The sequence below is a fragment of the Oncorhynchus tshawytscha genome, unplaced genomic scaffold (genome assembly GCF_018296145.1).
Source record: "Oncorhynchus tshawytscha isolate Ot180627B unplaced genomic scaffold, Otsh_v2.0 Un_contig_8799_pilon_pilon, whole genome shotgun sequence".
Lineage (NCBI taxonomy): Eukaryota > Metazoa > Chordata > Actinopteri > Salmoniformes > Salmonidae > Oncorhynchus > Oncorhynchus tshawytscha.
Genome location: NW_024609746.1, coordinates 289,120 through 311,713, shown reverse-complemented (window position 1 = coordinate 311,713; position 22,594 = coordinate 289,120). Strand labels below are relative to the sequence as shown.

Below are 22,594 nucleotides of genomic sequence, written 5' to 3'. Positions count from 1 at the left end.
GGCATAATGATACACTCATCATTTTTGTGATTACGATCCCGATGATAGATCTGTCAGATGAAAATGAGTTTCCCTCACCTTGGCTACTGTACTGTAGCGCTGATATAAAAACAGCTCCTTTGAAACAAACCTAATTAAAAGAGGGTGGGCTGATGGGGAGTGTAATGAGAGAACCGGTGGTTGGAGGGGGAGATGGGAAAACGAGTTAAAAGGTTCCTGTTTTAGAAGAGCGAGAAGACCGTCTGACTGGTGGGGGACGCTCCCGTCATGGGAAGGAGCCAATCAGCTTGCGCTCTCCCTCTGAGCCGCTTGGCAACAACCTCCTCGGCAAAGGCAAGCTTCTGTGTGTGGGAGGAGTGTGTGCGCGTGTTAATCATACGACAGCCAGTACATGCCCCACTCCTCTGTATTCAGGTATTGTATGAGAGCCAGCTGTTTAATGCACTCAGTTTAGACAAAACACACACAGGCACAGGCGCACGCACACACACACTTTAATTTGTGCTATAAAATGCATGATTCAGGGGTGACCACTTTCATCCCATGATTGACAGATAAATGGATGACCTCATGAATTTATAATGATGGTCCAGCTATAAGTAGACATGGCACTACGGTCTGTATAGTTGGGACCAGAATATACAATGAACCTTTACAAGCTCCAGTATAAACTGATAGTCCCATATGGAAAACATAAAGAAGAATTGAACAAGACTCTTATGTTCTACCTGTAGCGAAGACACATACAAGATTTATAGAAGATTCTTGTGATAGCTGACTTACTGTTTGTGCTGCATGTGTTGCATTACAAACCATACAAGAGACGTGTAAACCAAGCCTTCTAAGGTGGGGAAATCACCACAGTCATGTATTTAAATCAAATCAAATGTATTTATAAAGCCTGTCACGCCCTGATCTGTTTCACCTGTCCTTGTGCCCCTCCCCAGGTGTCGCCCATCTTCCCTATTATCCCCTGTGTATTTATACCTGTGTTCTCTGTCTGTTTGTTGCCAGTTTGTCTTGACCGTTCAAGCTTACCAGCGGTTTTCCTGTCAGCTCCTGTCGTTTCCCAGCCTCTATTTTTCTCGTCCTCCCGGTTTTGACCTTTGCCTGTCCTGACCCTGTACCCGCCCGCCTGACCTCTCTGCTTGACCCTGAGCCTGCCATCCTGTACCTTTACTCCATCTCTGGATTACTGAACCCTTTCTGTCCCTGCCCCTGAGTCCGCCTGCCGTCCTGTACCTTTGCCCTACCCTGGATTTTCAACCCCGGCCTGACTTGACCTGTCTTTGCCTGCCCGTTGTTACAATAAACAGTGTTACTTCGACAGTCTGCATCTGGGTTTTACCTTGATTCCTGATAAAGCCTTTTTTACATCAGCAAATGTCACAAAGTGCTTACACACTATTCAATTGTGTTTGCCACATAAAGGCATTTACGTTAACGTATACAAATACAACCAATGACATATAATCGGCCAGAATATATTCTTATTTTGATTATTCTTTTCCATATGGATTTATAAACATCCTTTATCATATATGTATCAAGGTTAGTCCTATTGAGATACTGAGATCTCCATTCTGTAAGGAAACCCAGGGCAAGAGGAAGTATAATAATTTATTAACCAGTGTAAAAAGGCTACGAAAGGGTACAGAATATTCTCACTCACCAGCATATTAAGGGAATGAAAGGGTCTTCAGCACATGACGTAAGTCAACTCCACTATTGGCAGTGTATCTCTTCCTTTCTGTCAGGGTGGCTGTGTTTTGGGCTCCTAGGCAATGTTTCTAGAGGAGATCAAGTCGGGTTCCCGCTGAGGCGTTGGCTCCACTGCCAGAGTGCTAGCTGGCTCGTGCTGCTCACGCACAGGTGTCTTCCAATGCACCCTGGCCTCCTGTATCTGGCAGATACACACAAACAGTTGTCAGCCTCAACGGGGGCCTGTATGTGTCACTGGCCTCCATCATGGGAGGGGGTGGGGGTGGGGGTGGGGTGGAGAGAGGGGAGAGAGGGGAGGGTAGTGTAATTAGTGTAGTGTGTGTGTGTGCTTATAAATGCTTCGCTGTGTGTACATATAAGTCACACGTAGAGTAGTAGCTACAATGCATCGGTGCCCAAGATGAAATATGCGCACCACTTGATTAAGGTTCAGAAAACATTATGTATGGACACCCTTATGGTGTCCATCAGAGTGACATAGACTGACGGGTTTCTGTTTTACCTTGTGGATTCATTCAACAAACTATTTCATCGGCCTGTTAAGTGATTATATGATCAGATTTAAAACAAAAATGCATATATTTTCTCATGGCAAACAAACATTGTTTTCGTAAATTCAGTGCGGTAGATCTGCATCTGTTGAATGTTTACAGAAATGCAAATTATGCTAAATCTAATTTTATTGTTCAATTGTAGCGGGTGTATCGAAATGCTTGTGTTTCTAGCTGTGCAGTAATATCTAACAATTCACAACAATACACACACATTTAAAATAAAGGAATGGAATTAATAATATATAAATATTTGGACGAGCAATGCTGGAGCGGCATACACTAAGATACAGTAGGATAGAATACAGTATAGACATATGAGATGAGTAATGCAAAATATGTCAACATTATTAAAGTGACTAGTGTTCCAATTATTAAAGTGCCCATTGATTTCAAGATTATGTATATAGGCAGCAGCCTCTAATGTGCTAGTTATGGCTATTTAACAGTCTGATGGCTTTGAGATAGAAGCTGTTTTTCAGTCTCGCGGTCCCAGCTTTGATGCACCTGTACTGACCTCGCCTTCTGGATGATAACGGGGTGAACAGGCAGTGGCTCGGGTGGTTGTTGTCCTTGATGATCTTTTTGGCCTTTCTGTGACATCGGGTGCCTTAGGTGTCCTGGAGGGCAAGTAGTTTGCCCCTGGTGATGCGTTGGGCAGACCACACCACCCTCCGGAGAGCCCTGCAGTTGTGGACGGGTGCAGTTGCCGTACCAGGCGGTGATATTGCCCAACAGGATGCTCTCAATTGTACATCTGTAAAAGTTTGTGATGGCTTTAGGTGCCAAGACAGAAAAAATTACTGTTGCTGTTGCGCCTTCTTCACCACATTGTTTGTGTGGGTGGAACATTTCAGTTTATCAGTGATGTGTACCCTGAGGAACTTGAAGCTTTCCACCTTCCCCACTGCGGTCCGGTCGATGTGGATAGTGGGGTACTCCCTCCTATAGCAAAATATATTGAATTCATAATTCAATATATTTTGCTATACATTACAGACACAAGAACACAGTAGAGTAGTTTCAGAAGTGACAGAAGCACCAATGTGCTATTCCCAAGGCACTCTATTTGTAAAGTATAGTGCATAAAGACCTGCCATTCCATTCAGTTTAGTGGTAAATAACTGCCACCTGCTGGTGAAAAATAAAAACTACAGTCTGCTTGACATTACTCAGACACACTTTTAGAAAATGTAAATGTTTTAAAAAAATTATAAAGATGAAGACATAAATACACAATTCTAACCTGTTTAAAATAATGTAATATACAACGCAATCAAATACCACCTATTATAATTGTAGATTATACAGCAGTACAGTACAGTATCCCTTCACCCCTTCATAATCATTTATTGGATTAAAACATGCTCTAAATAATCCACTGTGTCATTCTCTCCCCCCATAACCTACAATAACAGAACCTGGATGATATGGGAGAGGAGAGGGACAGTCACAGAGCCATATCATCAAGAAATAAATTGTGCCATTAACCCATACGGGCTCTTTTGAGATAAGTGCTCTGTTCAAGTAGGCCCTGCATCAAGCGCAGCAGACAGCACCAAGACAAAAGGCTTATGTCTAAATCTTTTCTAAGAACTGCTTATGAGGCTGACGATGAGTGACGACCCTCTCTCTCTTTGGCAAGCATGCCGTTTCAACATGCATTCTGCTTGTGTAAAGTGGATTATGAGCCACGCTCTCCTGTGAGTGTTGAGAGAGGAAGACTGAAAGGAAGGGGTACCTCACTATGAGCAGCGGCTCTGGCTGAGGTCCAGGTACTGTTGAAGGAGAGTCTTCCACGGTCTCATCTCCCCCAGGTAAGTCCTCTCCACCTCACTACCGCCTGCTAACTCACCCATCCAAGATGTTGTCACAACTGAGGACACAACATAGAAAGATAGAGATGATTGAATGATTGCTTAAATGAATGAATAGGGGTATAAATATGTTGTGTACAATATTTGCCTAGCATAAAGCAGGTAGGATTGGGTTTCTTGAGTGATGTAGGCCTCTAGCATTTGAAATAATGCATGTAGGATATTGCTAGGTTACCCATGAGATAGACAGCGTAGGCAGACGGCAACAGGATAAGAAGCAGAGCCAAAGTCAGAAGGATGAAGAGGATGAGGAACAGTCTGGGTCGAGGGTGAGTGTGTGATGTTTTAGTGCCCTCCTCTTCCTCACTGGTGTGTAGTGTCTTAATGCGCTCCTCTTCGATGCCAACAGTGCTGTGTCCATTTACCAGCTGGGAGATGAATAAATACTTGAACCTCTTCTTCGAGGGATATCGTTGAGCGTCATGTTTTGTTTGTAGAGGTAGATGGAGACACTGCCTCTGGCTCTTCTAGAACATATTTTGCATGCCAAGGAGCCTTATCTGTATCTATTGATAGTACTTTGATTGATCCCTGGTAAATTAGTAGGAATGGATTCAGAGGTGTCGTAGACATCTTTTTTTAAACATATAATTAGGCAGAATGATTATGGCTCTAGATTGCAAGAAAAAGCTGTTTCAGGTGTTTGTAAAATGCTCAATTCGGCAAACCCCCCTCCATCCTCACATACTTCGCGCCCCCTCTACAATAATGGGTGCATGACACCCCTGAATAGATGTGTATACTTTTGCTACCCTTACCTGCTGCAGGCCAGTGTTATGATACTGATGATTTGTCGTAACAGAAGGTTTGTTTACGTTCTACCGTTGTGGCTAGATGGAGTTGGCCTACAGCACCATCTAGTGGACATGTCGGGGACAACAGTGGTTGACAACTGTAGCATTGAAGCGAAACCTAACCCTAACCCTTTCCATGAGCATAACCTCATTCTCCTAACCTGCTACGTTAATTCACCTAACCTGCCACGTTAATTATCCTAACGTACCATGTTAGTTATCCTAACTTGCTTTGTAAACAAACCATACCAATGGCATCACCACACAGGTCAGTGCTGTTGGCATTCTTCCCTCTTCTTTCTCCAGGAGTGGGTGTGGTCTGAGAGCTCTTTGGCTGTTCTGAAACCAACCAGAAGAGAGGACAGCCTACTACTATATCTATCCGGAACACTTAAAGACCAATCAGGCTACCATAGAAAATAAACCATGACATTATAGATACAAGTCATATACTGGACCATCATGACTGGAGAATTTATAACGCAATCTGTTATAACTGATTCCAGGCAAACCATGCGATTCTGTCAGATCTCTGTCTTTGATCAAAAATAAATACATGTATCACCATGGGGGATTATCGATATGCACACATTAATAAGAGTACATACAACATGCATGTGCATATATGAATATCTGAGTACATACAACATGCATGTGTATACATGATTATCTGAGTGCCTACAACATATACAGTACATTTTGCATATATATATATATATATATATATATATATATATATATACACACACAGTGCCTTGCGAAGGTATTCGGCCCCCTTGAACTTTGCGACCTTTTGCCACATTTCAGGCTTCAAACATAAAGATATAAAACTGTATTTTTTTTGTGAAGAATCAACAACAAGTGGGACACAATCATGAAGTGGAACAACATTTATTGGATATTTCAAACTTTTTTAACAAATCAAAAACTGAAAAATTGGGCGTGCAAAATTATTCAGCCCCTTTACTTTCAGTGCAGCAAACTCTCTCCAGAAGTTCAGTGAGGATCTCTGAATGATCCAATGTTGAAGTTTAAAGCCGGATTTGGATACAAAAACGGACCTCTGAGACTATCACAGTGCAGGTGCATTTATACGGAGACTTGGTTACACACAGGTGGATTGTATTTATCATCATTAGTCATTTAGGTCAACATTGGATCATTCAGAGATCCTCACTGAACTTCTGGAGAGAGTTTGCTGCACTGAAAGTAAAGGGGCTGAATAATAATGATTGTGTCCCACTTGTTGTTGATTCTTCACAAAAAAATACAGTTTTATATCTTTATGTTTGAAGCCTGAAATGTGGCAAAAGGTCGCAAAGTTCAAGGGGGCCGAATACTTTCGCAAGGCACTGTGTATATCTGGATCCTTGTTGATGAGGAAAGATAGAGCGGGCAGAATATTCAGGATATGATCATCTCTTCCTTCATTCCTTCACCATATTGGTGCATGCTCAATCTCAATGCATAATTTCCTCCTTACATCATATTTCCTTCTGTAAAAGAAGATTGATGTCCACCATCTTGAAACAAGGCCAGTAAAAACACTTCACTGTGAGCCTATATGTGTACCTGCACCTCTCAGTGAATGTTTCTCTGACACAACCACAGCCCCACACTTCCTTTGTGCCTTGTCACTAAGGCAGAGAGCCTCAAGGCCAGAGCTGGCTAATTATACCCCAGCGGAGGTGACACACTAACAGGTGGCCGCTCTCCCAGTCTCCCTAGGGACATGGACAACCGTGCCACCACTGCAGCCAGCCAGCACTCAGCTCAAGTCTGTTTATTTTCTCACTCTTACAGTACCTCTAGAGACTAGTTTGCTGCATCTGATTTAAAGGCACTCGACATACGCCACCATGGAGAGGTTCAGATTAGATGTAGATGCTAGCAGTCACCTGGACATTGTGAAAGCAATGCATGCATCTTCCGGTGTGTTCACATCCATCAGTGGGAGTTGCCATTTTGTCAGTGAGGCGTTCTGCGGCAGTTTTGTTTTTATTGTGATAGGCAGCAGAGCTGGCTGGCTGGCTCTGGGGCCAACTGTATACAGGGGTGGAGGGATGATGGGGGGAGGGGGCAGTGTGAGTGGGGGGTAGCTGCTGAGGAGATATAAAAAAATACTGTGCATGAAAGTGGTTAACATCCATGTGGAAGTGTGTGTGGCGTGCGTGCGCCGACGTTGTCACACCTGTACGTAGGCTTCAATAGGCTGGATGCCTCTAACACCCTGGGGGGACTAACCAGCCGTGGTAATGACTCGCTCACAGCTTTGCACCTCCCCACTTTCACTAATAGTTTGCACTAAACACATCAAACATACTGTATAGTACCTACGCACATATGCAATGCCAGTGAATTGCATGCAATTAACATGCAATGGAGACAGTTTAAAGTTCCTTATAACTCTAACATGATTGGAGACTGGAGGATAACTACTCATCACTATCAGCTATTCCATGCTGTTCAGACCTTCAAGCTCACAAAAGGTCTAGACAATATTCTCCTTCACCATGGAAAGCTCATATTGGTAATCCTAGAGAGGTTTAGTGAAGAAAAAGTGCTAAGTCATTCAGTGAAACAAGGCCAGCCATTGAGTCTAGACAAAAGTGAGGACAGAGAATGCATTCAATAGTCTGACGGAATTTGTACCAGTCGGGGAACATTCCTAAGCTTCTTCTTCGTATCTCGGACTGAATAACCCGCAGACAGATAAAGAGCTCATATATTGTAAGAATCCACACAGCCTCGAGAGAATAGTGTCTGTGGACTGACTGACCTAGTCTGCATGCATATGATGTGGGAATGAATAAGACAAGTCACTAATAAACAGACACCAACCTGTGAGTTTCAGCAGGTCCTTGGGGTCGGCGCACACGTTCATCTTGTGGAGGTCGTTCAGTGATTCTGACGTGTACAGTTTCCTCTCCTCGTCGAAGCATTCCAGGTATAGACATATCTCTGTCATTGTCTCTGATGTTATGAACAACTTGAAGACAGGAAAGACTCTGTCAATGGAGTGTTATCACAAACTCAACCAGAGAGCGCCAATTCCATGCCTGAATTTAACCTTTATTTAACTAGGCAAGTTAGTTAAGAACAAATTCTTATTTACAATGACGACCTACAATCGGCCAAACCTGGACAATGCTGGGCCAATTGTGCGCCGCCCTATGGGACTCCCAATTACAGACGGTTGTGATACAGCCTAGAATCGAACCAGGGTGTCTGTAGTGACACCGCAAGCACTGAGATGCAGTGCCTTAGACCGCTGCGCCACTCGGGAGACCAAGCCCCTTCAATAAACCAGACACTTTCAAAACAAATGGACTTCAAAATTAGTTGAATCCAAAAATAGTCCAAATTAAGAGTCTAATAGTCTGTTGATGAAGTCAGTCAAATAGCCTGGCTTTAGTAATTGGTAACCCAGTGGCCCCTGAGAAATGAGTCCAAGGCTGGACATGGACCCCCTGGGGAGGCATGTGGGACATGACCCACAGCAGGTCCATCCGGTGTTATAGTCTGGCACTGCCATCCCCTATATCCCTCTGTCACTCCCAATTCGTCTGACAGACAGACAGCTGTGCCCTTGCCTTTTCTAATGGGTCCCTGATAAATGACAGCTCAGGGGGATTTAGAGAATGCCTTTTGCCATAGCCAGGAAGGGCCTTACATCACACATTAAAGGGTCAGTCCATGCCCATTTGCACACAGCCTTCACTCCGATTAACACTGATAGGTCTATCGGTCTCTGGTTCAAAGTGCCTTATAAAGTGACATGTACAGTAGTCTGGTCCAAGAACCGTATGTGATTTATCCAATTCCTCTGAGTATCATTATTATACATACATTATATAGCATGATAATAGACTGTGGAGTGAGTTATCTATTGCCTGCCTTGCTCAAAAGTTTTCTGGCAGTAAAGTCATTGTTTTTCGATCACTGTACTTACCAGTCTGTAGGAGAAAAATGAAGCCCGAAAGAAGTGCTGTTAATGTGAAGTAGAAACGTCTAGGACCAACAACAGCTCAGCCGCGAAGTGGAAGGCCACACAAGCTCACAGAACTGGACCACCGAGGGCTGAAACGCGTAAAAATCGTCTGTCCTCAGTTGCAACACTCACTACCGAGTTGCAAACTGTCTCTGGAAGCAACATCAGCACAACAACTGTTAGTCGGGAGCTTCATGAAATGGGTTTCTATGGCTGAGCAGCCGCACACAAGCCTAAGATCACCATGCGCAATGCCAAGCATCGGCTGGAGTGGTGTAAAGCTTGCCGCCATTGGACTCTGGAGCAGTGGAAACGTGTTCTCTGGAGTGATGAATCACGCTTCACCGTCTGGAGGTCCGACGGACGAATCTGGGTTACGCGGATGCCAGGAGAACGCTACCTGCCTGAATGCATAGTGGCCACTGTAAAGTTTGGTGGATGAGGAATAATGGTCTGGGGCTGATTTTCATGGTTTACAATGACATTCTATACAATTATGCACTTCCAACTTTGTGGCAACAGTTTGGGGAAGCCCTTTCCTGTTTCAGCATGACTATGCCCCCATGCACAAAGCAAGGTCCATACAGAAATGGTTTGCGAAGATCGGTGTGGAAGAAGTTGACTGGCCTCAATCCCATCGAATACCCATGGGATGAATTGGAACACCGACTGTAAGCCAGGCCTAATCATCCAACATCAGTGCCCAACCTCAGTAAGGCTCTTGAGGCTGGATGGAAGCAATTCCCTGCAGCAATGTTCCAACATCTAGTAGAAAGCCTTCCCAGAAGAGTGGGGGCTTTTATAGTAGCAAAGGGGGGACCAACTCCATATTAATGCCCATGATTTTGGAATGAGATGTTTGACCAATTGGGTGTCCACATACTTTTAGTCAGGTAGAGTAACTACTATATGGTACCTATGTTAGCATGAGTCACATTTCCCATCCAAATCATCTATAAATAACTTGAGTCACAGAGTAGATTTTTATACTTTAGGGTGATTTGGGACATGAAGCACAAAATGCTTCCATTGGTGCAAATATGTCATTATGCAATTCGGTTGATCGATCCCTTAAAGCTAGAATCCTTAGTTGCTACATCAATTTTTGGACTTATAAATTAATATATACACGTAACGCCTCGTGACCTTAGTTCAACTGTCGTTGAACTCAAAAAGCTTGTTTTACTCCGTTTGTAAACAAACACTTTATAGCCTTGAAACATGGTTAAAACTATACGTTTGATTTCATGCATGGTCAGTCAGTCCTTGCATCCATAACTCTGAATTTGAGTGTGGTTACATTTCTCGGTAACACTATTTTGGTAGTCCGTCTGTAGATGCGCTACAGACGATCAGTAGCAGTTCAGCGATCTACTTACCCTAACAATGGCCGAACCAAATATTGTGGCCCATTCCATCTTTTTTTTTTACCAAAACAGAGGCGGGTGATCACTTTATGGTTTTAATTAAGGTCTCCATAACTCGTATTTTTTATTCGATAGCAGGTATTTGGGGCCCAAACTCCAGAGAAGCAGGGACGTTCTTGGTTGTTTGACTAGTTACCGAATCATGCATCTCTGCTGTGCTGCAGTGTAGCGTTAAGTGTTATGAAAAAAACCAGGCATACTTGTGGGAAAGAACATCAAGTACTGTAATGCTAAGCTCTTCTTCCCTTGTCCTTTCCTCACTCAGCTGGCACAAGCACATCTCTCTGGAGAACCCATTTTACAGCCATATGCACAAACTGCAACAGTCAAAAAAACAGGTTTAGATGGACACATTGACAACTACACATTTCCAAAGCAACTGTAAAGCAGTTCCTCTTCCTCAAATGTGAAATCAGCATCCAGGAAAAGCTGAGACTAGGTTAAATTAACCAGAAATCCATGTGGTTGACTGGTAATTGGTCACTGCTATTCTATTCATTTTGTGTGCATCTGAGAGATTACGTAATGACATACTTCAGCTCAATATGCTACTTATCCTCTGACTGGTCTGAAGGCTGGCCATAAACAATGATTGACCGGGCGATAAGTACTGAAGAGCAAGAAATGCACATTGAGACTGGTCCATAAGTATTTATTTGAGTTTCTCACTTCCCCAATAGACCTACTAAAATACAGTGAGTGTACAAAACATTAACAATCTTTACATGACAGACTGACCAGGTGAAAGCGATAACTTATTGATGGCACTTGTTAAATCTACTTCAAATCAGTGTAGATGAAGGAGAGGGGTTAAAGAATGATTTGTAAGCCTTGAGATGTGGATTGTGTATGTGTGCCATTCAGAGGACGAACAGGCAAGACCGATTTAAATGCCTTTGAACAGGGTATGGCAGGTGGTGCCAGGCATGCCGGTTTGTGTCAAGAAATGCAACACGGCTGGGTTTTACACACCGTTCCCCCAAATGTGTATCAGGAATGGACCACCAACCAACTTGACAACTGTGGTAGCATTGGAGTCAACATGAGCCAGCATCCCTGTGGAACACCCGACACCTTGTAGTCCATGCCCTGACAAATTGAAGGCTCTGAGGGCAAGGGGGTGACTCAATATTAGCAAAGGGTTGCTAATGTTTGGTATACACAGTGTATAACAAAATACGTCAGGATTCAGGGGGTCCATAGGAAATGTTAACCAATTAGTGCATTTTCAAATAATACATCAATGTTAAAATGGACCAAACAAAAACAGAGCAACAAGGTCTGCATCTCACATGACACTTTATTCCCTACATAGACACTCTGGCTAAAATTGGTGCACTGGCAAGTTTATATGGGGAATTAAGGCATCACTTGAGACAGACATGATTACTCATATTTACAAATACCAACCACTTGACCATTGGATAAATTAAGGATAGTAACAGTGATTCAAGATTGTTAATAAAAAGAGCAGGTTGGACCCATTAAAACTCCCCGACGTCAACCCTCGTCTCTGAACTTGTTCCTGGCCTTTGTCCGAGCCTTGAATGCAGCTGCGTTGTAGAGATGCTGGAAAAGACCGCAATGTGAACACAATAAGAGACCAGTTCTTTTTTTTGCACTGGAAGTATATCCTTGCGAATGTCATGCCAATAACACATTTCAAATATAAAATGGATAAATAATTAAACGCAATGAGTCCATTTGGACTCCTAGACTATTTTCGATATTGTGCGTTTCGGGCTACTGACTGCTGGGTTGTACCTTTTGGATTCATCTAGTTCTTCTAGATCCGTTGGTCTGTGTGGTTAAAGGAGGGGGTGGGGTGAGCTAGAGCTGTGTTTGCGAGACAAGGGCGGATCCCGAAGGGGTTAGGTCATTACAGACTGGTTTCAGCTACTGTTTATGTCAAATTGTTTTGTGATGTACTTGTAGACCTGGTTGTCCTGAAAATAAAAACATTTCATTGGGAGGCTAAATATAAGGGCTGGACAAATTTTGATCAATTTAAAAGATGATTTTGTCTGGGGTCTCGAGACTGGTTCATTGAAAGAAAATGCACTTGTGACCTTCTCAAAACATTAGTTGCGTTAAATTAGCCATCAAAGAAAGAAAAGCATGCAGTCTAGTAAGGATAATTACCATTTCGAAGCGGGAGATTTTCATGGACTTCAGTGTGGCCGTGTCAACCAGCACGGGTGGTCCCAGTTCAAACACACCACGAATAAACTCATTGGCCTGTAGGTGGTAATTCATACCAGAGCCCACAAACTCCCTGAAGGCATCGTATGTCCTCTTCCTCACCCAGCTGTCGATGGTCATACGCTCAGTGCTGAAACGAATTGTCTCAGTCTGAAAGTCCCTCTCCTAAAACACACACACTCTGTACACTGTTCTGGTTTCTCACAAGACAACAAAATGGGTAAACGTTACTGATAACTAGATGGGTAGCTTATATCAACACAGGCACACAACTCACGCCATGAATCAGCAATGAGTCATCACAGGAAATTCAAGTTCTATTCCCCAGACAGTGACCTACTATTGCGTAATATGCCCACTCACCTCCACAGCCTTGAGCACATCCCTGAACACAGACCTCTGCTTCCTCTTGTCAGTCTTGGCACGGTGTTTGTTGCAGTCGGTGGCCAGAGAGTTCAGCTTGTCACACAGGGGCTCCCAGTCATCATACTCAAACGCCTGAGAACATCACATCAGAGCACAGGTCAGTAATCAGAAGTGTTTACAGATTAACACGCTATGCTGGCACTGCATTTCAGTCAAATTCAATTTTAAATTCAGTACAGGGTGGGGATGTGCACAGCTAAACAAAACCGACCGTATTCAAATACTTGTGTGAATATTCATTTGAGCAAAAACTATTTATAGGTAAGTATATTTTAACTGAAAAGGCTTTGTCTAAATTAAAATATCCATGTGACATTGTTATATACAAGGTTATACCATAACACTACAAATTATACATTTTATCCAAACATATTTTTCAATCTGGATATTGGGGCGGCAGGGTAGCCTAGTGGTTAGAGTGTTGGACTAGTAACCGAAAGTTTACAAGTTCAAATCCTGAGCTCGCAAGGTACAAATCTGTCGTTCTGAAAATAAGAATTTGTTCTTAACGGACTTGCCTAGTTAAATAAAGGTAAAATGTATTTAGTTTTTATGAAATGCCCCAGTAAAACAAGCACAACTGGAGCCTTTACGTATAGCTTGTTGTTTATGTTAGCCATTCAAAGCAGCTAAATGTTTAAGCATATGATTTAAAATAATTATAAAAGTGACTGAAATGAGAAGGAGTAGGCTACAACGCGCAACTAACAGGAAGGCCATTTCATCTGAATGGGTGTTGGGGAGAAACCGCAAAATGTTGCCTCAACTAGCTAGCTTCTCAAGGCTACTCCAGGCAAGACAGGCTGAGGCAAGGCGAAATGCAATAAATAACATTGCGACTGCTACAAGTTAGCTAGTCTTGGCTGTAGCGTCCCCATCTCTGCCGACATTTGCTCGCTCCAACCTAACCGGCACCTCCGCAGCTGCAGCCTCTCCCCATTTACTTTTACATTGTAGATAAATAGAAGACATTTTCTTCAAACAAAGATAAAATGACATGCTACAAACAGATGCACAGAGAGCCCTTTACTTTTATTGATGGACATGTTCTAAAAGAGAGTGATGCGAGTTAAGGGTCTGTGTTGTTTATAAGTCGGCTATAGGCGCTGGAGGAATAGTGTTTCTTCAGTAGACTACCGTGTGTATGTGTGCCCTTGTGGTTACTACATGCAATCATGTAGTAACCAAAAAGAGTGTTAAACAAATCAAAATATATTTTAGATTCTTCAAAGTAACCACCCTTTGCACACTTGACATTCTCTCAACCAGTGTCATGAGGTTGTCACTTGGAATGCATTTGAATTAACAGGTGTGCCTTGTTAAAAGTTAATTTGTGGAATTTCTTTCCTTCTAAATGCGTTTGAGCCAATCAGTTGTGTTGTGACAAAGTAGGGGTGGTATACAGAAGACCACCCTAATTGGTAAAAGACCAAGTCCATATTATGGCAATGGCGCTCAAATAAGCAAAGAGAAACGACAGTCCATCCAAACATGAAGGTCAAGTGAATATGAAACATTTCAGAAAAACTAAGTTTTATCAAGTGCAGGTCGCAAAAACCATCAATCGTTATCAAACTGGCTCTCATGAGGTCCGCCACAAGAAAGGAAGACCCAGAGTTCACTCTGCTTCAGAGGAAAAATTCATTAGAGTTACCAGCCTCAGAAATTGCAGACTGTTGCATTGCAACTGTTCAGAGGAGACTGCGTGAATCAGGCCTTTGTGGTCAAATTGCTACAGAGAAACCACTACTAAAAGACACCAATAAGAAAAAGAGACTTCCTTGGGCCAAGAAACATGAACATTAGTCTGGTGGAAATCAGTCCTTTGGTCTGATGAGTCCAAATTTTTGATTTGTGGTTCTAACCACCATGCCTTTGTGAGATGCAGAGTAGGTGAACGGATGATCTCTGCATGTATGGTTCCCACCGTGAAACTTGGAGGTGTGATGTGTGGGGGTGCTTTGCTGGTGACACTGTCGGTGATTCATTTAGAATTCAAGGCACACTAAACCAGCATGGCTACCACAACAATACGCCATCCCATCTGGTTTGCAATTAGTGGGACTATCATTTGTTTTTCAACAGGACAATGACCCAACACACCACCAGGATATGTAAGGGCCATTTGACCAAGAAGGAGAGTGATGAGTGCTGCATCAGATGTCTGGTGATTGTAGAGGCCAGGTCCCCAACCCAATTGAGATCATTTGGGATGAGTTGGACTGCAGACTGAAGGAAAAGCAGCAAACAAGTGCTCAGCACATGTAGGATCTCCTTCAAGACTGTTGGAAAAACATTCCAGGTGAAGCTGGTTGAGAGAATGCCAAGCGTGTGCAAAGCTAACAAGGCAACGGGTGGCTACTTTAAAGAATCTAAAATACATTTAGATTTGTTTAACACTTGTTACTACATGATTCCATATGTCTACAATGCTACAATGCTGAAGATAGTAAAAAAATAAAAATAATAAAAAACTTAAATGAGTAGGTGGGTCCAAACTTTTGACTGGTACTCTAGATTATTTAGAATGTCCGGATATCCGACAAAATCATGATGCTATTAGAATAGTGAAATTTCAACCCCCCCCAGTATACAGGGATTGAAAATCCAATGCAAGATTTGAACAGCACTTTCTAAATGAAATAAATGATTCTCCTGAATTTAAAATGGAACTGAGCCACAGACCAAAGAACAGGTGAGCACTTACAGGGTCCATATCCCTAGCCAGCTCAAACAGCAGAGCGATGGTCTCTCCCGCTGCTATCCTCATGTTGACATCATCATTCTCCAACAACCGGGGTAGTTTGGTCAGGTGCCTGACAAACATATTCCAGTCAAAAACAAGTAGAGTCTCAACTTTAGACTCCCCGTCCCCTTGATATTTCCTTTATCTACGCTGGTAAGACAACTGGACAGGTAAAAACATCTCAAGCACACATTCACTATATTGTTTTGATCAGATGCATCCAATGACCTATAGGCTGAAACGGACTGAAAGTCGTGTCCCAGAGAGACTTCGAGGTTCACGGTAAGTACTTGTGTGAGTACATACTTGCGTGTGACTGCTTTGACCTGGCTGCCTGTGCAGATTGTGAGCAGCAGGGCCCAGGAGAGGAGGGCATTGGTGTGGAGCAGGGTGGTCTGGGGGTTGAGAGAGGGGCGACTCCCATCCTCCTTCACATAGGAACGCATGAACCAAGTCAGTCTTTCCTCAACTCGTAGCCAAGAGAGACTGGCATGCGGTGTCCCTAAACCGGGTCAGTTATTGCTCAATATGCAATTGGGTGACTAGAATGACGTTGGAAACGGACAACTTTTGTTCAAACGGACAACGGTAATCTTGCTCTGATTTGTCATCCTGGGGGTCCCAGAGATAAAATGTAGCGTAGTTATGTTTGATAAAATCTATTTTTAATATTCAAATGTAGGAACTGGGTTCTACAGTTTGACCCCACTGTAGTCTCTGGCGCCACACCCACCCCGCCATCTAGATGTGTTACGGTTAGTATCTTTTCTGTAGGGAAGCTAAATGATCCATCTTGTATTTCATTCCTGGGAGTTCGTAAACATAATTTTTTATTACCATAGCATTTTTTGTATGATCTCTATAGTTATGTACTCAAATGTATAAATTGACCAATTTATAAAAGACAAAAGATACAAAATATATATATAAAATATACAAGATACAAAATATACAAGATCAAATATGTGATACAGTGATGTAATTCTTCACTGGATCTGTCTGAAACTTTGCACAAATTGCTGCCATCTTGTGGACAACATCTAAATTACACCTAGAATCCTACATCACTGTCTGGCCTTTCTCTTGCATTTCAAAGATGCAAAAAAGAAAAAACACCCGTTTGTTTTATGTTAACAGAGATAATGTGTTATATTCTCCTACATCAATTTCACATTTCCACAAACTTCAGTGTTTCTTTTCAAATGGTATCAAGAATATGCATATCCTTGCTTCAGGTCCTGAGCTACAGGCAGTTTTAAAAAACAATGTAATCTAACAATTTGCTAAGCCCTCGTAGCAAGCTGATAGGTCTGCTTTACTACTCTTGGGTACAGGAATGACTTTGCCTTCCCTCCAGGCCTGAGGACAAAGACTTTATTCTAGGCTCAGATTAAAGATATGACATATGAGTGGCTAGAGTCAACTACCATTATCAGTAACTTTAAGGGGGTTATAGTAACTGCTGAAAACTCAATACTACAATGTTGCTGTATTGGTATTCGGTGAATATAACATGACTTGGTGAAAGACTGAAAGCCTGTAGTAGCTAACCTTTCTTGAGACAGCGCTCAATGCTGTCGGTGATGGTCATCCTCCTGTCTGAAATGAACTCGTACAGGATCCTAGTTGCCATGGCAGCCTTCAGCCCATCCAGAGCTCCTTGTCTGGTCTTGGCACTGTCAATGAGGTAGAACAGTAAAAGATGTAGGCCTAGTGTTTGCAGTAGCTTATGTAACATCTACACAATTCAGTTTTCAGCAGCAATCTTATGAATGGAAGGGTTGACGTCTTGTCGCATTGTGTTCATTAGTTAACATCTCAGGTTCTGTCGATCCAGTTCTAGGCCTATGTGATCTGGTTCCACATCTTCTGAAAGCGATACAGCTAACAGAAATAGCAGGTAGATCAGTTTCCCCACAGTGGTTTAGACTTACCTCTTATCCACAGTGCTGTCAATGAAAACATTCAGCTTGTACTGTAAATCCTCCTGGGCTGTCTCCTCACCTGCTTCCCCTCCTACACATAGGAAGATGAATACAATACACCATGAGAAATACAGAATTGTACTATGCTATTCCCCTAGTAGTTCGTATTCTTTAAACCATTTAAGATAGAAACATAAAAAAGCTGTATGACATTTATCACAACTTCACAGGTCAATTGTTACAGCGCTTTTTAAATGTATTTTTTTACTTGCCCTTTGTTGCTTTATGAATGGGACACAGGCAAGCGTGTGCACACAATCACATACCTTCGTCTGCCACACTCATGGCATCACTGAAGCTGCTGCAGTGGCTGAGGGTCTCGATGGAGGCATCCTCATCGCTGAAAGGTTGCACAGCTCCATGAGGAACCCCTAAAACAATTACATGACCACCCCCCCCAAAAAAATATATCATACATAGTCATGGTACAATGTGTGCATTCTACTCTGGGGGTTTAACCAGTACACATCCATGCAAGTGTAACGGATGTGAAATGGCTAGCTAGCTAGTTAGCGGTGTTCGCGCTAAATAGCGTTTCAATCGGTGACGTCACTTGCTCTGAGACCTTGAAGTAGTAGTTCCGCTTGCTCTGCAAGGGCCGCGGCTTTTGTGGAGCGATGGGTAACGATGCTTCGTGGGTGACTGTTGTTGATGTGTGCAGAGGGTCCCTGGTTCGCGCCCGGGTATGGGCGAGGGGACGGTCTAAAGCTATACTGTTACACAAGCACAATGTAGAACTTTAAATGCAATTATTTGACAAAACAAAAGCCATATAGCTACTCTTATGGGATATGCACTTGATATTTTCTCCCTCAAAGTAAAGGGCTCCCTAAAGCCCCTTAAGTGGGTAGCTGGCCAGGCAGTGACAGAATCTAAACCCAGCTGGTGCAGCTTATTATGTTAAATCTGTTCCCATCTAAGAGGAAGGGCCACACGGTCTGCTCTGCACATGTGTAAAAGTGACCATGTTCACGTGGCAATCCATTGCTTCCTTCTCAGACCATAGCACTGAACAGACAATTCTGGGGGAAAAAAGTAGACTAACATGATCCTGATTTATATCAATGCTGGCCCTATAACGTGTGCCAGCTATGTAGCTAGCTTGTTGTAATGTGAATAACTGGTTAGCTAGCTAATCCAGCGAGTGTTATATAACCATGAGGGGATTGGATGAATCTGTCCCGGTCAAACGTGTTTACACCGGGTGAAAGTTGATAGCATTCGTTTTGAGCCAGGTGCCCCGTTCAAAGTCCACGGCGAAGTCATCACAAAACAAAAAGTTAAGTAGGCGCGTGCAGTAATGAGTAGTATTCGGTGTTCTCGCATGCAAAGGTGAATGCTTTCGATATCTGCCTTCCAATGAAAGCTGGTTAATTTCAAACGTATTTTATGGAAAAGCATGTTGTACGTTTCTGGATGATCCATCATGCTGCCTTGTTGACAGCATGACCAACGCGCATAAATAACTGTTCGACTTGAGAAGGGCGCTCCTCCCTCACAGTTTTTTACCGTTAACGTCACGGGGCATAGGACGGTGCCCTGCAGCTCAGCATAATCGATTTAAAATTATTCAGAAAGATTATCCTGCCAACCACTATATGAAGAAGTTTAAGGAAAACATCAACTCAAATTGCTCCTTTTGTAATGACCACCCATAAACAGTTTTGCATCTTTTTTGGCATTGTATGCATGTAAGAAAACTGTGGCAAGACATCAGTAGGTTTATAATTGAACACATTTATGAAGATTTTACACTATTGTGGAGAGATGTACTGTTTGGATTCTTTACATACAATAGAAATAAGCGGAAACATTTATGTAATTCATTTCATTATTCTTTTGGCCAAATTTCATATACACAAATGTAAATTTACAAACAGAAAACCACATTTTCATACCCTACAAAAATAAATTGTTGTGGCGTCCTTCCAACTAAAGTTATTGTACTGAAACAACCATCCCTTCGCAGGAAGGGAGTCCAGGAGAACTCGCTAAAAACTAGCACACACGACTAACACTGGCAAACTGACGTTATGTTGTTGCTAGGTAACAAATTCGTTTCAAAAGTCAATCTAAAAATAATGTAATCGCGGTATTGGGTGTAATTTCTATAAATCACAATACTTATACAATGTCGGCAAACAATATGATATTGATCGTTGAAGTTAATTACAATTATTTTAAGAGAAAGCGAGAGTTACGTCTGAAAGCTCTTGGCCTGATGTCAACATAGGCAATGATGCCACTTTTGTAGTCCTGTCAGACATTACTTGTCGTTGATCTCAACACGCTTTAAGAATGCACATAACTACAATTCCATAAAAATCATAACCACGAGAGTAGGCCAAAATCTACCCGGTCTGTAGTGATTTACTTACCCCTGGAACTCCTCTTCTTGGACCTTGGCATTTTCGTGCAGAAATATGAGAATATGAGCTAAAATAAATCAGCCGACACACGACCAGTTTTTATTAAACTGTATCATAAATTGACAATCTTTCCGTGGCACGGTAGAGAGAAAGGAATTAAAAGCGATCCTGGAGAAAGACTGTGGGCGAAGAAGATACATTTTTCCTCGGGAAAAAAAATAGAGCTGCGTTAATGTCGCGAGGTTTTAAGAATTTATACGACCAACGTCACATGATCAAACATGGGTTTACCCCTACACCAACGACCAATCATGTTGCATAAGTGTATGACGCATTGTGATTGGCATCTCTTTGCTGTCTGTGGGTCATGTTCTCTGTGGTCATGTTCTTTGACAGCCACACGAGAGTGCTGCTACCCTGTCCACTAAAGCCCTGCTTTATCGGCCGTTGCTATTCGGAATCCTTTGGACGTCCAATTCTGACGTCACCATATCGAAGTTGAAAATGGTTAGGGTTACTAAGGTTATGTAATAGTTTAGGTTAGGGTTTATGATGAATAATGGTAAAACATTAAATAGGGTTTAGGGTAGGGATGTCCCAAGGATGCCAGATAGCACTAACCCTGCTGTATCCCTGGCCTAAAATACACAGTGGTGAGGTCTTCTGACTGGGTGGACAATGATGTATATAAAGAAGTGGAGGCTGCTGATGGGAGGATGGCTAATAATAATGTCTGGAACAGAGCCAATGGAATGGGATCAAACACATGGTAACCATGTTTCCAAGATGACGTAGCAGTCTGTTTTGTCTTGTCCCGTCCCGTGCATAGGTCACCTAACAGTACGAACTCTGAAAATAGATGGGGACAAAGTCGGAAGTCGGAAGTTTACATACACCTTAGCCAAATACCTTTAAACTCAGTTTTTCACAATTCCTGACATTTAATCCTAGTAAAAATGCCTTGTCTTAGGTTAGTTAGGATCACCACTTTATTTTAAGAATGTGAAATGTCAGAATAATAGTAGAGAGATGTATTTATTTCAGCTTTTATTTCTTTCATCACTTTCCCAGCTTCTACTTTAAAAAAAAAAACACCCTTCCTGAAACAAGTCTCTCACAGTTGCCGCTTGTTATAGACCTCATCAGCCCCTAGCTGTGCCCTGGACATCATATGTGAATTGATTGTCCCCATCTATTTTCAGAGTTCATACTGTTAGGTGACCTAAACTGGGACATGCTTAACACCCCGGCCATCCTACAATCTAAGCTAGATGCCCTCAATCTCACACAAATTATCAAGGAACCTACCAGGTACAACCCTACATCTGCAACTATGTGCACCCTCTTAGATATCATCCTGACCAACCTGCCCTCTAAATACACCTCACTGTCTTCAACCAGGATCTCAGCGATGCCTCATTGCCTGCGTGCGTAATGGGTCCACGGTCAAATGACAAACCAATTCAATGCCATACATCACTCCTTCTGTGGCCTCCAACTGCTTTTAAATGCTAGTAAAACTAAGTGCATGCTCTTCAACCGATTGCTGCCCGCTAATTTCCTGCATTTTTAAACAATCCAATATGCCTTCTCCATGTAGAACAAAAACTAAGCAACAATGCCGACAGTCATCAAGCTAGGTAAGATATCATTATTAAATATGTTTAACCTTTCTAGGGTAAGTGGGATGGTAGCGTCCCACCTGGCCAACATCCAGTGAAATTGCAGCGCAAAATTCAAAAATACTAAATTCAAATATTTAACATTCTTGAAAACATATGTGTTATACATCAAAATAAAGCTTAACTTCTTGTTAATCCAGCAGCCGTGTCAGATTTCAAAAAGGCTTTATGGCGAAAGAAAGCCATACGATTAGGACAGCGCGCCACATACAAGCACATGAAAATCATATTTCAACCAGGCAGGTGCGACACAAAAGTCAGAAAGAGCAATATAAAAAATGCCTTACCTTTGACGATCTTCTTCTGTTGGTACTCCAAAAGGTCCCAGTTACATCACAAATGGTCCTTTTGTTCAATAATGTCCTTCTTTATATCCATAAACAGTTTAGCTGGCACGCTACAGTCAATAATCCACCCATTTTCCCTCCATCAAAATCATACAAAATTAATCCCAAATGTTGCTAATAAACTTTTCCAAACAAGTCGAACAACGTTCATAATCAAACCTTAGGTATCCTAATATGCAAATAAACAATCAAATTTAAGACGGAGAATCATTATTGTCTTTACCAGAGAAAAATACCAAAGAACGCGCTTTCTTCCACGCGCTTGGAAACACTACAGCAAAACTACAATTTCTGGGTCATTTTTTCAAAAACCAGCCTGAAACTCTTTCTAAAGACTGTTGACATCTAGTGGAAGCCCTAGGAAATTCAATCTGGGAGGACTTGACCTTATAATTAAAGTAATTGCCATTGAAAAAAGTGGTAAGCTGATTTTTTTTTTTTTTGGGGTGGTTTGTCCTTGGGGTTTCGCCTGCCC

The 22,594-nt window shown here is 42.3% G+C and overlaps 1 protein-coding gene across 1 annotated transcript; it reads right to left on the bottom strand.

Annotated features, from left to right (window-relative positions):
- Positions 1-11,644: 11,644 nt before the first annotated feature.
- Positions 11,645-20,327, bottom strand: LOC112215048 (interferon-related developmental regulator 1-like). Its single transcript, XM_042317516.1, is given in 10 exon segments — positions 11,645-11,871; positions 11,873-11,931; positions 12,505-12,729; positions 12,928-13,062; positions 15,698-15,806; positions 16,043-16,244; positions 17,288-17,412; positions 17,671-17,752; positions 17,988-18,092; positions 20,100-20,327. Coding segments are annotated over 10 exon segments (1,098 nt in total). The 5' UTR covers positions 20,131-20,327; the 3' UTR covers positions 11,645-11,846.
- Positions 20,328-22,594: the final 2,267 nt, after the last annotated feature.